Genomic DNA, 17,330 nt, shown 5'->3' with positions numbered 1-17,330 from the left:
GGGACTTTGGGAGTCCTGTTGCCTACCCAGGGCACTTATTTCCAGAGGCCCCACTGGCTCCAGCCTCAGAAAGCCAGTTTTTTAGGTGGGAGTTTTTTAGGGTGGGGTTTTGAGGCTGATGGATTTATTCCAGGCTGGAGGCCAGCTCACAGTCCCCAGAGGACAGAATGTCCCTGTTTTATGAGGGCAGCCTGTGCCCTGACTCCGACCAGCCACTCTGTCTGGGCCTGGCAGGCTAACTTGAGGGCAGGAGGGTGGGGAGCGCCCACATCAGAGTGGCCGACAAGTTGGAGGCTTATCTGCGCTCCCAAGTTTGCCATCAATCAGACCAGGGTCCAGATCCTGAGCTTCCCCCTCTTTGTCCTATGACCCCTTTCCTTGTCATCTGACCTTGGTCAGGGCCCCTCCTCTCACCCATCTTTATTCAGTCATCTCATTTGTAACATGGGGACATTCCAAAGTATGACTTTTGTGCCCTCAGGATTGTAAGAGAACGGATGAATAAAAAAGTACCTTGTAAACTGTAAAGTGCCTTAACTTCTATTTCGGCTCAGTCTTACCTCTGCACCAAGCCACCGCCCAGTGGGTTTCTAAGGCTTTGCTCCCTGACCAGACAGTCACCTCTCTGGAGAGGGAAAGAGGTCTGGTATGGAGTTCGGGGATGCAGAGATCTTATCACTCTGGCCCGGGAGCCTTGATAAACCCATTGGGCAGGTGGAAAAACTGAGAGGTGGCCCTCTGCTCAGAGTCCTTAGGCTGTTAAGCTTAGCTTCAAAGGCAGGGCTCTCTGATTCTAAAGATGAGAAAATTCCTTATTCATTTAGTGACCTGATTGGACAGATAAGCCAGAGGGGAAGCAACCTGCCCAGGGTCATGTGGGTAGTCAGCAGCAGCGGGTAAATCCCGCTGGAGGTCCCTGCCTCCCGGGCCTTGCCCCTTCCACCACCCCGTGCCCACCGTGGGCATGCTTGCCCACCCCTCAAGCATGAGAAAGGAGCTCCCATCATGGTGAGCTAGACGCAGTCATGTCACTGGCAGACTTTCCACCAGCACGGAGGGACCCTGCACCTCCACTCCCCAGAGCAGCCGCTGAGGGGCTGAGGCTTCGCTGACACATAGCTCTGTGGTCACTCGTGGGACGTTTCTTAGGGGAGACCACACGCCGCACCCCCACCATGGGCAGGTTAGGGCAGAAGTCAGTTAATCAGAAAACTAATTAAGAAGTCCACACAATTCAAAGAGCAGAACGTTCTTTTGGAATCTCTTGGTGGCCTCTGGAGAAATTTCTTCCTTGATCGGCTGGATAGTGAAAGCATGGGCCAGCCGGGTTGGTGCCAGAGTACAATGCTGGTGCTAGATACCAATCCTCCAGCACTTAGTATGCTCCAGGCACCTTTCCCAGGGCTTTCCACATCAGAACTCACTTAGCACTGACAGCGAGGCTTTGAGATCTGATTATCCTCATTGTATGGGGAAGGAAACCAAGGCACAGAAAGGTAGCATCACTTGGCCAAGGATGCACAGGTCTTGAGGCACAGAGCCCGGGCGGAAATTTGGTCTGTCCAGCTCCTGAGCCATGCGACTGACCACTTTGCCACACTGGCTCGCGGGCTGCGGGAGACCGGAGGTGCCTCACCCAGAGGACCAAGACCAGCCCAGCAGAGGGGGCTGGGGTACATAGCAGCAGCCAGGCTCAGCACGAATTCTGAGGGGACAAAGCGTGTGGCCGGTGCAGAAGCAGCAATCAGCCCAAACCGTCCCAAGATGAGTCCAAAATGTCAGCGTGGCCCCAAGTCCTGACTCTGCCACTTGCCGTGTGGCACTTCAGATGTCTGTTTCCTCCTCATTAAGATAGACTGAACTTGGTATTGGCCTCACAGGACTGTTGTGAAGGATCCAGGGAGCCCTGGAAAGCGTCTACTGTGCTTAGTCCCGAGGTAGGCACAAAGAAATTGCAGACGCAATGTTAGCTATTAATATTATTATTTATTATTTGTATATGTCATTATTCATCATTAGATTTCATTTCTGCATCCCCTGTCCCCACCATGCACTGCTGGATGTAGATGGGGTGTTGGGGTTTGGCTCTTTTTAGAGATAGAGGGATGCACAAGATGGCTTTGGGGAGCCCTCCCTTGCAAGGATTCTGGAACCATCCATCCTCCTCCCCATCCCCCCTCTTCCCTTGCAGCGTCTGTATTCTCCTCTCTCCAAAGTTAGTTTCCATACTTGCACCCCAGGTGCCCTGGCTCCCTGCCTGTGGTCCCCACTGGTTGGATGCCGTTGCTATAGCAACAGCATTTTAAGAGCCTTCAGTCCCCCTCTGAGGAGACAGGCATGGATGGAGGTGGGCTCAGCAACTGCCTCCTGCATCCTCTGGCCAGTGTGGATGGAAGGCAGGAGAGTAGAACGCAAGAATGAGAGCTGGCCTGGGCTGGGGGGCCAGGACAGCTCGGACCCCAGCTCCAAGTGTTGCCCCACCATACCCCACCTCGCCTTGTCACAGGAGAAACACCTGAGCTCTTGATTACAAAGGCAGATTCTAGCCCTGCCTTGGCTCCCAGGCCCTGATTTTAATTATCTGGGTGGGACCCCCTAGGAAGCTGCCTTTGATCAGCTCTGCTCAAGGCTCTGAGGCAGACAGGCCACAGAGCACATGTGAAAAAAATCTGGAGTCCTAGAAGATTGCTGAAGCCATCTTGGGCATTGAGGTTTGTGTTACTTTCTTTGCTGAGCCGTCTCCAAAGAAACACTCGCCTGTCCCCCTAGGCATGCTCTAGTCCCGCCTCCCTCTCTTTCCAGAGCTGAGCTGAGTACCCACCCTCTGCCTAGAGTCAGGAAAATTCCAGGGCCAGGCCCTCAGAGGCCACCTTGTTAATGCATTCTAGATGGAGATGGGGGGTTCACCCTTTCCCAGCAAAATGACCTTCAGCGGAGGTGCTAGCCAGGGTTACTCAGGGTGATGTGAAAGCCTGGTGGTCTTCTAGATACTCAAGAAGAGGGGTGCCTGGGGTGGCTCCGTGGGTTAAGCCCTGCTTTTGGCTCAGGTCATGATCTCAGAGTCCTGGGATCAAGCCCCGCACCGGGCTCTCTGTTCAGCAGGGAGCCTGCTTCTCTCTCTCTCTCTGCCTTCCTCTCTGCCTACTTGTGACCTCTCTCTCTCTCTCTCTTCTCTCTGTGTCAAATAAATAAATAGAATCTTTAGATACTCGAGAAACAACAGGCAGGGCTAGGTAGAGAGAGATAGGTAAGGAGCTACATGATTAGGCTCACAGAAATTCCAGAAATGCTGAGGCCTAACAAAACCAGAAATAAGGGAACAAAGCAGACAACCCTGCCCTAGGCGTCAGAGGTGGGGAATCTTTTTATGACAGTTACATTGTGACCAGCAAAGAATAACTTGACCCCAAAGAAGAAGTAAGCTATTCAAGATGTTATCACTGGTCCTTACTCAAACCAAGACAGCACAAGAATGTTAAGGCCACAGGCCCCCTGATCAGTCCTAAATAAAAGAGTGTCAATGGGGACCCACATCAGCCTCCCTGTCAGGACCCCTCTCATCTCCCGAGATTCCTTTGTCTGTGTTCTTGTTTAGTACTCACTCTCCTTTGTCCCCAAAATTCATTCTTCAACTCCGTGGGACAAGAACTTCACTCCCCTGCTTCACCGTGAGATCAGAGGGGCCTGTCCCCTTGCTGGATGGAGATGTGGTCTCCCCGCTCTCGCCCACCCCAACCACCAGCACGAGGCTAAGACACTGGGCACCAGAATCGTTGCCTAAAGCAGGGGGGTGGGGTGGGGACCTGGGCTGGGGGGAGTGGAATTCACAGAGTCTGAAATGGGTGTGGGGGGAGAGAAGACAGAACAGCAGAGGGGGAGAGGGTTTTCTCTGGAGCACCCAGGGAGAGGACAAGACCCCATGGGGTTCCTGGAGGGTGGGAGGATGGCCTTGTTGGTGGGAGGAGCCCTTGAGAGCGAGAGCAGGTGAGAGAGAGAGAGAGAGAGAGCGAGCTTTCCCTGCCCTTCCTCCTTCTGGGATTCACTTTGCCCCAGGCTGGCCCAGAGCAGAAACCGTCATCCAGCACTGATTCACTTGACCACACACCCTTTATTCCTCCCACACTCACCTCCCTTCTCCTCCACACTGGTTCCTGAAATCACAGCCAAATAAACAGGCACCGGGATCCCCGTCCCGGATCAGAAGCGGAGCCCGAATCCCCCCACTTCTGGCAACTGGGTCCCGTGGGCCCCCAGGGGAAGCTTCTGCACCCCTGCACTCCCGGTGGGTGTCTGGCTTGCCTGAGACTAAGACCTCTGGAAGGGTCTGTACCAACAGCTCTTTCCACCATGGGTCCCGGGGGTTGTGGAGTCGGTCCTAGGCTCCTCCGTGTCCTGCCTTGCCCTCTGTTCTCACTATTCTGATGGTGAGTCACGTCTTCCTAGAAGTTTCTGGGTCAGGGAACAGGTTCAGCTTCTTGCCCTCTCCCAGCATGGGTCAAACACACAGTGAGTGCTCACGAGCCCCAGCCGGGGCTCCAAAGCTCCCTCCTGCTGCTGGGCCCCTCCCCAGCCACCATGGGGCCAGGTGCCATTGGTGGAGGTCCTAGCTAGAGGGACGCAGGGGGACTCGTCTGGGGTGAGTCCTCCAGAGACGTCTGTGAGTCTGTCCCCTCCGAGGAGAAGCTGCCCCCAGTAGGGTGGGGGGTCTTGCTCTGCCTGAGGAGTCGCTGCCGGGAGAATAGGGGGTCAAAGAAGGGTTCAGGGGCTGGAAACCAAAAGGACTCCTGGGGGCCTTTGCCTTCTTCAGCCTCTACGGCCCGACCAGCTTCCTGGGGCAGAAAGCCCACCTGCCCATTTCTGTTCTGTCCCTCGCTGGGGGCCCGAGGCCAGCAGGGATTTGGTAAATGGTCCAGGCCTGGTAAGTCTGAAGGGGGCAGGCCCCACCTTCCTCTGGAAGCAACATCTCCATTCGGACCCTGGCCCTTGGGAGCTGCCCTTCTGACTTCTGGGGGTGCTGAGCGGGCCTTGGGCCCCTCTGGGCATGGGCAGTGGGCCATTCAGAAGGGTCTGGATCTCCTCGTGCCTCACCCGGGCCTCCTCCCACAGGTCCTGGCCCAGGCCCTCCTGGCTTAGGGAGGCCACCTGCAGCCCCATGGCCGTGAGCTTCTCTGTGGGGAACTCCGAGGCCAGGCGCTGCCGGTAGCGGTCGAGGCGGCGCTGGTCTCCGGGGCTGGCCCTCTGGGCCTTGCCCAGCCTGAGCTGCCTCATCAGGTCCTGGCAGTCTGTGTGAAACCAGGTCATCTGGGGGCAACAAGAGAGGAAGTTGGGGTTCAGTCTAGGAGCAGGACATAGGATAGGGAGGCCCATCTCCAAGCAGAGAGGAAGTACGGTTGGGATGAAGTCATAAGAAGCACCCAGTCAATGCCCTGGTTTCCTGTGTGTGGCCCTGAATGTCTTTGCTGCCAGCGAAGACAACGGGTCCCCTCTCTTCCCTGAGGTAAACACAGCTGCCGTCAGCTAACGGGCCTCAGTCCCCTTTGGAGCCTCAGGCATGGTCTCCTCCCCTCGGGGGCCCACAAAGACTCACCCCTTGCTGGGGCTCTGCCTTTCCTTCTCAAGAAGGGGAGGTGGTACTAGCGGATCATTTGGGTTCTTGGATTGTGGAAACACTGTCTTCACATGTTCTGAGTGGCACGGAGGGAGGCATCTCATGGGTATTTATTGAGCACCGACTGTTTACCAAGCTCTGTGTAACTCTTGTATGATTGCACTGAATAGTACCAGCAGCCCATTTCACAGAGGGGGAAACCAAGGCTCAGACACATGAAATCACTTGCCCCAGGTCACACGGCAAATCAGGAGGGAGCTGGGACTTGAACTCAGATGCGTCCAGCTTTCCACAGATTTATCTCTCAAGCCCGTCCTTGCACGAGGGAAACTGGTCCAGCGAGGGCAGTGCCCATACACTCACCAGCGAGACCACCAGCTGACCCAGGCCCAGGGTGGGGGTGTCCATTCAGCTGGGCCTCTGCCTCATTTTGGGATTCTACTGTCCCTACTTCATCCACAAAATGTCTGCAGGCTGCAAAGGAGCCAACACGTTCCCAGCAGCTCGTGAAAAACATAATCTTTCTCTCCATTAATTTAGAAGCCGACAGCGAGCTGTTAGCTGTGGGGATTGGAGAACCGTTTTCTCCAAGGAAACCATCTTTCCGCGGATTAAGGGAACTTGTCTTTAGATAAATGGCTTCATATTCGCGGCAGCACACGGAGCTCATGGCTGGGAAAGGGCTCCATAACTCTCTGTTAGCGGCACAATTGTTTTATTATTATTTAGTGCCAAAGCTGCCGGACGCAGGTTCTCAGCCTGGGGCTGAGCCCAGCCCAGGGCTGTCTTGTCTGTCTGTCCGCCTGGCTGGGATTCCATCTTCCAGGCTGGGCTGGGCAGGGATGGGCAGCACCTTAGCCATCATCTTACCAACCCTTTGGGTGTGTGGATTAGGATTCAGGCCCAGAGAGGAGCACGGGCCTGCTCAGGTCAAACAGCGAGGTGGCCATGGTGGGATTCCAAGTCAGGCTCCCACCTCCTGTAGGATTTCCAGGCCTGGGGGGGGGCGGGGGGAGCTTTATCTTCCCACACGCCCCCCTCCCTCCTAGTCTTCCTTCCTCCGCCTCACTCTTCACTCCTCACTCTCCCTCTGGCCACTTGACCCCTATGGGGACCTGCCCCGCCCCAGGCACCTGGGAAGGATGAGGGCACAGGCCCGGGGCTCACCTCCCCGGGGGGTGATGAAGCCACAGGATCATTCCAGATCACAGTGAGCACCTTGAAGTGAGACAAACAGGGTGACCAGAGAGAGGGGCGGGGGAGGGGGGCAGACAGCCCGGCGGGAGGCAGGGGGACATGTGAGCTGAGCGCTGAAGACAAGAAACCAGCAGGTCTTGAGGCAGAGCGAGTGAGAAGGCACAGAGTCACCCTGAGTCGGCTCTCCGGGGCTGATCTGGGCTGAAATTAGTAAGCAAGTGAGAGAAGCTGCCAGATGCCCTCAACCCATGAGGCATTACCACCGCTCCTACTGCGACTAATGATGATCCTATTGGTGCCGATAATAATAACACCAAATTAGAATACAGCCCCGGGGGCGGGGGAGGGGAGGGTTACTTACATTTCATTTCCTCCTCTCACTACCCAGCGAGGCTGGCCCCAGAGCCCGGGGACCTGGGTTGGAGTCTCAGCTCTGCCACTTCCCCCTGTGTGACCCTGGAGGAGTTGTTTGACTTCTCTGTGTTTCCTCATGCATAAAATGGGCATAATCATATCACCTGCCTCCAAAGGTGGGTGTGACAATAAGATGACAAGTGAATGATGAGCAAGGCCACCACGTAACAGGAACTACAGAAGCATTGGTTACGATCACTGTTACGATAGTTATTCCTGACAAGGAGCTGAGACCCAGAGCAGTAGAGACCTCATTGAGGTCACACGGCCTGTGCGGGCAGAAGCTGTCCCTGACTCTGAGCCTCAGATGCGGCCACTACTTGGCTCTCTCCTGTCAGCTGGGAGGAAGTCCCTTTGGTGCCACTGACCACATCCACATCCAGCGGCCCCACAGAGACAGAGAGTGACCTGTCCTCCCTTTGCCCCAGGCAGGACTTGACCAGAGTCCCTCTTGCCGCCCTCCAAAGCATCCCGTGTTTTCTGTCTCCTGTGTACTGGGCCAGCCTGACGACTGGACCTTCCCACACTCTGTGTGAGGGGGTGAGTCTGAGGGCACTGGGCCTGGGCCAGAACTGTGGGTTCTTGGCCCATCTGGGGTAGCCCGGGCTGTTCCCTTGTCCTCCTAAGCCTAGTTCTCCACCAAGAAAATGAGAGATTTGACTAAATGGATTTGGGAGAGGTGGGCGTGGGGGTCTTAAGTCAAATCCTGCTTGGTCACTGGCCCACTGGGGAAACATGAGCGAGGCACTTCCGTCTTTGGGCCTCGGTTTACTCATCCGCAGAATGGAAACAATGTTGGCACCCCTCCCTCATAAAGATATGGTGAGATTAGGGGCACCTAGCTGGCTCAGTCAGTAGACCATGGGACCTGATCTCGGGGTGGGAGTTCGAACCCCACATTAAGCATAGAACCTACTTTAAATAAATTAAATTAAAAAAGAACAAATAGAGATGATGAGATCAAGTCAAGCAAGGTTTGTGAAGCACTTGTCGGAGTGGCTGGCATGGAGTCCACAGTCACTAATGTGGGCTCATCTCATAATAATCATATCACCATCATCATCATCATCACGCCTGATGGAACAGGGGAATCTATTACCAGCTGCCCTCGCATCTTTGGAGAAGAACAGAGAGCATCATGAATCCATCTGTGTTTAAATTCCAAATCTTATTTTCTGCAGCTGTGTGGCCTTACACAAAGCCCTGTCCCTCTTGGGGCCTCAGTTTGCTCATCTGTAGAATGGGACCACTCAACCTTGCTGCACTGGATTACGAAGTGATGATGGACGCAAAGCAAAGGAGTTCTTCTTGCCTGCTACCCCAGCACTGCCACACTCCCACCCCTCAGAGGAGCTCTACCCTCTCCTCCCCACTACTAGCCGAACTCTGGGTTCTTGGCAAGGACTGAGACCTCTGTTCTGAGGGGGCTCAGAGAAGCCTTTCGGGCCCACCTCTTCCAACCGCCTCCCCTTCCCCAGCTCCCACCATCTGTGCAGGGCAAGGTGAGGCATGGGAAAGGCACTCGAATGGTGCCATGAGCTTGCTGTGTGACGTTGGCTAAATGACAGCCCTTCTCTGATCCTGTTTTCCCAGCTCCGCAACAGGGGGGTGGGGCAAGATCAACGTTCTTGACCTGGTCTGACGACCTGCAGTCGTCCTAGTGAGCTACCCATGGAGACGAAGTCTATGGCTTTGATTGGATTCTGGAAAACACCTGGCACCCTTCCCCTCATCCCAATGTTGAAGAAGCAGGTGATTCTGAGTGTCCTCCGAGAGCTGACATTCGGGTCGCTGGGAGGCTGCCGGGTGTAGTGGGACAAGCTGAGGTCAGAGATCGGCCAGGACTGATTTAGGGGGGTCCTAAATCCCACCTGGCTTCTCTTCTAGAAAATGCAGGTCATGCTCTCCTCCCACCCTACAGGGTTACAGAAGGAAGAGCCCAGGGCTGTACAGGGGCTGGTTGCTGTCCCCACCCCAGCTCACGGCTGCAGAGGGCGGGGAGGGGTCCTGGCAGGCGGCCACAGGCTCACCTTCTTGCAGAAGAGGTGCAGGTGGAGCAGCGTCTCCAGGTCCGTGCGCTGCCGCTCAGCCGCCATGTAGAAGTGGGTCAGCTTCGCCTGGAAGGCCCGCTGGGTGGAAGCGAAGGCTGCCAGCTCCGGGAACTCTGCTCCTCCCGCCGCGCGGCTTCCTCTGGCTGTGGCTCCCAGCTCAGCCGCCTGCTTGGACAGCTCCAGGCCACGGCGGTACTGGGCCTGAGCGGGGAGAGGAGGGGGTCCACTCAGTTCCCATCCTAGCCGAGGCCTCCTCCGGAGGTCAGGAACCTCCACTGTCCGGCCGCTGGGTAGTGACACTTGCCAGACCTCTGTTGCCTCATCTGTAAAATGGGGCCAGGCCTCTGCCTCAGCAGCCCACTTGCCTCACTGGGACTCTGCTTAGAGTCATCTCCTTCGGAAAAACCCAGGGTCTGGGTTTGGGGCTCCTGCTGCACATCCCCACATGTCTCCCCCAGTCCTTGCTGGCCTAGGAACTCCCTGAGAACTGAAAGGGGCTGAACTAGGGTCCAGTACATCAAGGATACAAATTCCTTGCCCTGACTTCCAAGTCTGACTGAATAGGTCTCCGGTAGGACCCTGGAATTCTGCATTTGATGAAATCTTCCAGGGATTCTGAGAGAGGTTTTTTTGGTCTAGTGATGATCCTGGAAGGCTTCCTGGAGGAGATAGCATCTAAGCTGAACCCTCTGTGATCTCAGCTGGTCTTCTCACTATCTCTGGAAGTTTCATTGCGCTCTCCAACCTCCACACCTTTGCCCCAGCCATGCCCTCCTCCTCCACTGCCCTCTCCATGTGCCTTGGTCCTGCTCCCAGTCTTAGGAACGCACTGCAGCCTGGAGAAAGAAGTCCTCAAACTCCACGTGCGCCTTCTCCACGGTCTCCAAGCTTCTGTCTTTGGGGGTCAGCGCTTGCAGGCACCGGCTCCCCTCCTGCTCCATCCAGTTGCTGACCTAGGGCAGGGGAGGGAAGTTTGGAATGGTGGGGGGACCTGGGGGATGTCTCTTAGCCGGTTCCCCAACTCCCTTGGAGATGGGGATCTTCTTGTCCTCAGTTATTCAGTGGCTGGACCCGTGCCCACTGGCCTAGACTGACACCATCCCAGGTCAGGAGCAATAGCTTGGGGAGGCTGGGTGCATTGTCACGTTCTTCAGCTACCTGAAGGGAAAGAGAGCCTGGGTGGCTCAGTCAGTTAAGCGTTTACCCCTGGCTCAGGTCATGATCACATAGTCCCAGGATCGAGTCCTGCCTTGGGCATCCTGTTAGGCGGAAAGTCTGTTTCTCCTTCTTCCTCTGCCTGTCCCCCTGCTCCTTCTCTTTTGCTAACTCTCTCTATTGCTCAAATAAATTAAGTTAAATTAATTACATAAATTAAATTAAATCAAAACAAATATCTGAAGGGGAGAGTACTCCCCAAAGGGGACCCCAGAGGGTATCTGGCCTGGCCAGCATCATGCACACTTGTTTGAACCAAGTCACAGGGTAGCAAATTTCACTTCGTCTAACCACTTGCTGGCACCAATCATAGAAGAGGCAGCCTTGAGAGTAGTGAGCTCCCCACCCTCAGGGGTATACAAACAGTGCCAGAGGAAAAGCTGCCTTCTGTAGAGTAAGGTGCATGGGTTCTATGAAGTAAGGTGCTATGCACTCAGTGTATCGACTGGGCAAGTCACTTCCCCTTTCTGGGCCTCAACTTATTCAGGGGCAAAATGGGGCAGACAAGAGGAATCAGCAAGGGACAGCGGCTCTCCAACCCCTGAGCAAATGTCCCCTTCTGATTCTGGGATGCCTTCAAGAGTATGTATTCACTCATTTTATCCTCAAAAAGCCCAGCACAGCAGGCACTTACATTATTCCCCACTAAACAGATGGGGAAACTGAGGCAGCGAACAGTGCAATAACCTGCCTAGGGTCATCATCAGTGGCTGGAGCCAGGATTAGTGCCCACGCTGTCTGCATGCTCCACAGCTCCAGCCTGGAGGGGTGCACTGGCTTGAGACCCCGACAGTCAGAGCAGCGATGCCAGGGCAGGCTCTGGGATCCCCAGGTGTGTGACCACAGGCAGATGATGTCATGTCTCCCAGCCTCTGCATCCTCATTGATGAGTGGGAGGAATCCCGCCATCCTCCCACATCCCTGGCAAGGGATGGGTTGGAAAATCCTGGTAGGTGCAGAGGCTCTGGCTCAGGGCTTGGCGGGGTAGGGCTTTGGGGCGGGGGGTTCTGCCTTCACACGTCCGGCACCTAGAGAATGCCATGTCACGGCCACGTAACCGGAGGCCCACCTGGCATTGAAGAATGGCCAGCCTTGTGTCCTTACGCCAGAGCAGAGTGCCTGCTGGGGCAGGACCTGGGGCAGGGTTTTCTCTGCAGGGAAGCCAGCCTCCCCTTTCACCTGGAGGATGGCAGCTTCCAGACGGCCCAGGCGGATCCGGAGCTCCAGCCTCCCCAGGAGATGGTTAGATGCACTGACTAGGACATGCAGCCGCTCATCCACGAGGCCGTACAAGGCGACAGCTTCAGCCAGATGACTCCTGGGAGGCGGAAGAGGGGGAAAAGGGGCCCCAGATGTTCCTCCCCACCAGTACCCGCCTGCAACCTCCCACCAATTCCATGGTTCTGGCCTGGGGATTCCAGCTGCTGAGTTGCTGTGTGACCTTTGATAGGGCCCTATACCTCTCTGGACCTCAGACTTGGCCTTCCAAGGGACTGGGAAGACCAGAGGACACAGCAGGAAAGCAAATGACCCCCTCCCCTTCCCTGGGAGGATATGAAGTGAGCTGGACAGATCTGGGTTCAAATCTTCACACCCACCCCAAGCCGCGGAATCAGACTCTTGAGTGCAGTGTGGACATCAGTGCTTTCTAAAGCTTCTTGGACAGTTCTGGGGGCAGCGAAGGTGAGAAACAGCCCTCACACACTCAAACCTCTTAACACAGTGCCCAGCACACAGTGTGCATTAGCGCTTATTACTTCTATTGTAAAGATGGTGAGTGGGAGTAACACACTCTTGTAGCCCAGCCTCCATTTTACAGATGGGAAAACTGCGGTCCAGAGAGAGGAACAGACTCTCATGCATGGCATTCTGTATTGAAACCTGGTGTGCAGCTTTTTAAATATTGACAAAGCCAGTAAGACATAAGTGAAGGGACGCAGACGGGAGTGAGGTGTGGTAACACTGCGGTGAGGGGAGGAACACCCCTCAAATCCTACCCCACCCTCTTCTGCCCTATGGGGTCTTAACTTGAGAAGGAAAAAGGAAAAAAATGCTTTGGAAGGAAAGCCTGCTATCCTTGCTCTGGGCCTCCTCAACGGACGGCAGCTTCCCACAGATCGCTGCCCTTCCAGGAAGAGATGAGGGCCCAGAGTCGGTGGTGCTCCCGCTGGAAAATACCAGCCTGCCTGGAGGGACAGAGAGAGGAAGGGGCGGGCGTGAGGGCGGACCGGGAGCTGCAGGGTCCTCCCCACAGAACAAGTAGGCTCAGCGGCTCATGTGGGACCACAGCGCCCCCTGGTGGAACTTCTGGGGGTCAACAGTCTGGAGAGGCCCACGGAGGACGGAGGAGCCAGGGAACCAGCCAGGGAGGCGGGGTCATGCTGGGAAGGACAGTGCCAGCCCCACCAGGCCGTGTGAAGGGCAGGGAGATGGCTCCAGCCCAGCACCGGGCCCCACATCAGCGTGAATCTGTCTGTGGCTGCAGTTCAAGGTGACAGGTTCAGGCTGCCTGAGTTGAAGTCCGGACCCCGGTACAGGTCAGCTGTGTGATCCTGGGAAAGTCACTCAACCTCCCTCTGGGCTTCAGGCCCCTCCTTTGTAAAAGGAGGGTAATGCTAGATTCCTCCTAGTGGGAATTAAACAAGTTAATATTTGCAAAGTCCTTAGGACAGGGCTGTGCTCATACTAAGTACTATTCAGGTGTTGGTTAAATAAACAAATGATTCTTGGAAGCTTGTGTAAACTTTGTAATTGTGTTTGTTCTAATGGAGATAAAATAGCTCCAATTACTGACGGATTTAATTACTGACTTGCACCCCCCACCCCGAAATGTAAGCAAACCAGTACTTTCCAGGAATATGTGTCTGTTGTTCTGTGGCTCTGAGACCACTGATGCCACCTAAGGTTTCCTGAGCGGGGCTGAGGAGCCCACCAGGGAAGGCGGGCGGTGCTGTTAGAGCATTTCCCTGAGCCTCGGCCTCCCATCAGCCAAATGAGGATGGTACGGCCCTCACGAGGTTCTTCTGGGGAATAAACAAGATGGACCCTTGAAGGGACGCAGCCTAGTGTCTTAGAAAGTCAGAGAAAGCGCTCGAGGGTGACCAGAAATGAGCAGGGGCTGTCCTTGGACACCTACCTGGGCTGAGGAGCGCCGGGGCTGAAGGAGAGGCAGCAAAGAAGGGACGGGGACCTTACCAAAGCCTCAGCCCAGGATATGAGCCCTGCAAATGCCCCCATCCTAGATGTTCTTAGGGCCCGCTTGGTGGGTCCCCAGCTCCAAGCCCCCAGGGCCAGGGAACAAAGGTGGGTGAGGAAAACCCTGGCCGTTCATACCTGACATCGGGGTTGGAATCCAGCCTACCAGCTTCCTGCTGCAGCTTGGCCAGAGTGGCTCCCCCTTCCCGCTGGAGGCCCAGCAGGCCTGGGTCCCTCAGCACGGCCTCCATCAGCTCCTTGGACTTGCTCAGACACGTGGAGGCCTCCTGTCAGTGTAGGGAGGTGGCCTGAGGCTCAGTCCCCACTCTCACTCTACAGCCTTCCAGGGCTCCCCACACCCAGATCGTGCCTGAGTCCCCCAGTTTGGTATTCAAGGTTCTGCAGAAAGTCCATCCTTTCTATCTCTAAAACATCTCCTCCAGCCATGCTTCCTCCCATCACCATGGCAACCTCACTGGTCCAACCTCCTCATCTCTGTGGGACACTCAGCCCAGCCTCTTCACTGGTCTCCCTGCAGCTCGCTGGCTCCCTCTGTTCTCCATATGGCAGCTGGAAGGATCTCAGAGGACCAAGGCGTTCATCCTGCTGCTCAGAACTCTCCGAGGCTTCTCTGGCAGCTTAGAGTCCCAGCCCAGCCCAACTCCTTGATCCAGCCTCCGTGGGGTTAGAAGATCCTCCTGTTGTTCTCTTCCTCTCCTACCCTGCTCCCACCGCTCTGTTCTACATTGGCCTCCATGCTCTTCTAGAACATACCAGAACAATCCTCCCTCAGCACCTTGGCACATATTTGCCCTCCACCTGGCACAGTCCCCCTCCTGTTCCCATCGCCGGCCCCTTGTCATTCTCAGGAGTCTGCTTAAACACCATCTCTTTACGGAGGTCCCCCCTCTTTCCCTATGGTTCTCGATCTTTCTTGGCATTTGGCACACTTTGTAGCTACATATCCATTTCTTTGTTTGCTTTTAAAAGGACTGCCTCTAGCACTGCATCCACGACACCCTCCAAAGGCAGGGACTAGTCGTTTTGCCCCAGGCTGGGGTCCCCAGGGCGTGATACACAGCGAGTGGCCTATAAATATTAGTCCAATGAATGAATGAAAAAGGGGGATGGTTATGCCCAGCATGCTGTCCCCTTCACTGAACCCCTTGGTCCACGGAATCTGGGGTACAGAGGGGCTTCCCCACCCCATGAACCTGGCTCACCTGCACCCCTCCAGGGGGCTCGCTCTTCTCAATCTGGTTGATGGAAGCCTTTAGCAAGGAGGCGGCCCGGTGGAGGTCAGCAAGGAAAGGGTCCAACTTCTGCATGATGGAAGACCAGAGCCGGGGTGTCAGCCTGGGCCCCTGAGGAGGGCGCCTGCCCACGCCAGGGGGACCCAGGGCGGGCATCAAGCAATGGTTCTCAAACTTGAGCTGCATCAGAATCACCTGGAGGGATGGTCAAAATCCAGACTGCTGAGCCCCACTCCTGAGTTCTTTATTGAATTCTTTTGGGAGGGGCCTGAGAAGGTACATCCCTAGTAAGTTCCCAGGTGGTGCTGATACCGCTGGTCCAGGGACCACACTTTGAGAACCACTTGGGCTGGGAAGGAGAGAGGGAGAGGAAAGAAGACCCAAGGTATCCTCTGGGGGAAGGGGCAGGAGCAGATGTGGGAGGGCGGAGATAGGGGACATCCTCTGCTGGGTCCCCCTTCAGCCCAGCTCCACCACTGACAGGCTGTGAGACCTTGGGCAAGTTGCCTAACCTCTCTGTGCCTCTACTTCCTCCTCTATGAAATGGGTTCGCAGTCGTCCTTACCTTACAGGCTTGCAGGAGGATGAAATGGGTTCATGTGGGTGAGGCACTTAGTGTCTTAGCCATCATCATCATTAGTTTTATATTCTGGGCCTATGGGCTAGATTTCATGAATATAGAGTTCAAAGACCACTGGATTCATCAGAGGGGAATTGGGGGCCGGTGGGATGAATAGGAAAGGAGATCGTTCAATATATACACCCTTCAGCAGCATTTTTGAATTTTGAACCCACTCTGCCTTTTCAAAAATGGGCACGGGTTCAACAGGAGAGAACCCAGGCTCCAAACAAGTAAACAAACCACTGCACGCGACGGTCAGTGGGGACCAGCGGTTCTCACCGGGGGGTGGGGGGTGATTTTTGTCCCCCAGGGGACATCAGGCAATGCTTGGAGATGTTTTCGGTTGTTGAAATTTGCAAGGTGCCCCTGTCAGAGTGGGTAGTGGCCAGGGACAGTATAAATCATGCCACAATGCACAAGAGAGCTCCTCCCAAAAGAGAATTATCCAGTCCCAAACGTGAACAGTGCCGAGGATGAGCAGTAGGGAAAGTCGAGGGCGACATTTATGGGCACTGGTTTCCGTGCGATTTAAGCCTGGAATCTTCTGTGTGCTGTTGTGCTAGTCCCTCCCCATCATCACACACACAAACACTGCCCTGGGTGTCCTCGTGTGTTAAACTGCACATGAAATGCCCCCTCCGGGGTTGTGCTGAGGAGAGGCTGAGATCATGAGGGGAAGGAGCCCAGTGCGGGCTGTTTCCTGATCTTCCTCTCTCAGAAGGGAACATGTCTGCCTCCCCCGCCGGCCCCTGAGCTCTCTGAGTTGTGCAAGGCCCAGAACAAATGTATGCTGATGTCTTTTCAGTTAACAACAGACACAGCTGGTGTATGCACACCAGCCACTCTTCCAAGCTCTTCGCCTGCATTAACTCAATTAATCTTCACAACAGCCCCCTTGGAAACAACTATCTTTACCGCCCCTCCCCAATTTTGGACTAAAAGAAAAGGACTCAGAGAAGGTAGGTAACTTACTTAAGGTCACACAGCAGAGTGGGGAATGAAACCCAGGCACTTTGGGCCCAGAGCCTCAGCTCTTAATCACCACCCTCTGAACCCTCATCATAAATGTTTGTTGAATGTCTGGTTTGGAACCTGACAGAGTCGCTGGATCCCTGAAGCAAGAGTGTGAAGGGAGGAAGAGGAGGAGACTGGGTTGGGGGGTAGAGGCTGTGAGGGCAGGCACCTGGAAGAATTGCACCCACTCGCTGTGGCAGTAGGGGAGGGAGCCCTCCAGGGCTGGGGGCAGCTGGCTGGGGTCCACGTGGTGGCCGAGAGCCTTCAGTGAGGTCACCACCTCTACCTGCAGATCAAAGAAGTCAGTCAGGAGTACTGGAGGATTCCAGGTGGGGACATATGTTTGAGAAGGGCCTGCCAGATCCCCATCCCACTACTGCTCCACCCGCTGCAGGGAAGGCTGGCCCTGTCTTTAAGAGTTGGATCCTTTAAGACCAAGGATCTTCTCTGGAAAGTCTGACAAATCAACATTAAGAATGAGACCCTGGCTAAGAAATGGCACATCAAAGCACTTAACATACCCTACCTCTTAGCCTGGGCCCAGGCAGACATCACTAATCAATCACAGCACTGGCTCCCTCTAAGCCAGGCTCTTTCCCAGCATAGCTCTCCAGGCCATCACACAAATTGATTGATGCTGACCCTTTTCTTGTAACTTCTTTGGAATCCTTGTACTGTCCTCTGACAACCCACCAAGGTGCTGTCTCCTTCTTGGGGCTGATGAAAAAGTTCACCAAATCTGAATGTCCTCTAAGACATGG

The 17,330-nt window shown here is 55.2% G+C and overlaps 1 protein-coding gene across 1 annotated transcript in view; it reads right to left on the bottom strand.

The window, feature by feature from the left end:
* Positions 1-4,293: 4,293 nt before the first annotated feature.
* KIAA1755 (KIAA1755 ortholog) overlaps positions 4,294-17,330 on the bottom strand; it is a 37,856-nt gene continuing 24,819 nt past the window's right edge. Inside the window, 8 exon segments of the mRNA XM_044262319.1 lie at positions 4,294-5,058; positions 5,060-5,301; positions 9,250-9,471; positions 10,101-10,223; positions 11,665-11,803; positions 13,819-13,967; positions 14,904-15,002; positions 16,739-16,855. Of these exon segments, the coding sequence (XP_044118254.1) occupies positions 4,608-5,058; positions 5,060-5,301; positions 9,250-9,471; positions 10,101-10,223; positions 11,665-11,803; positions 13,819-13,967; positions 14,904-15,002; positions 16,739-16,855 (1,542 nt within the window). The 3' untranslated portion in view covers positions 4,294-4,607.

Source organism: Neovison vison, chromosome 8, assembly GCF_020171115.1.
Source record: "Neovison vison isolate M4711 chromosome 8, ASM_NN_V1, whole genome shotgun sequence".
Classification (NCBI taxonomy): Eukaryota; Metazoa; Chordata; class Mammalia; order Carnivora; family Mustelidae; genus Neogale; species Neogale vison.
The sequence above is the reverse complement of the archived record's forward strand: the minus strand, read 5'-3'. Positions and strand labels throughout refer to the sequence as shown.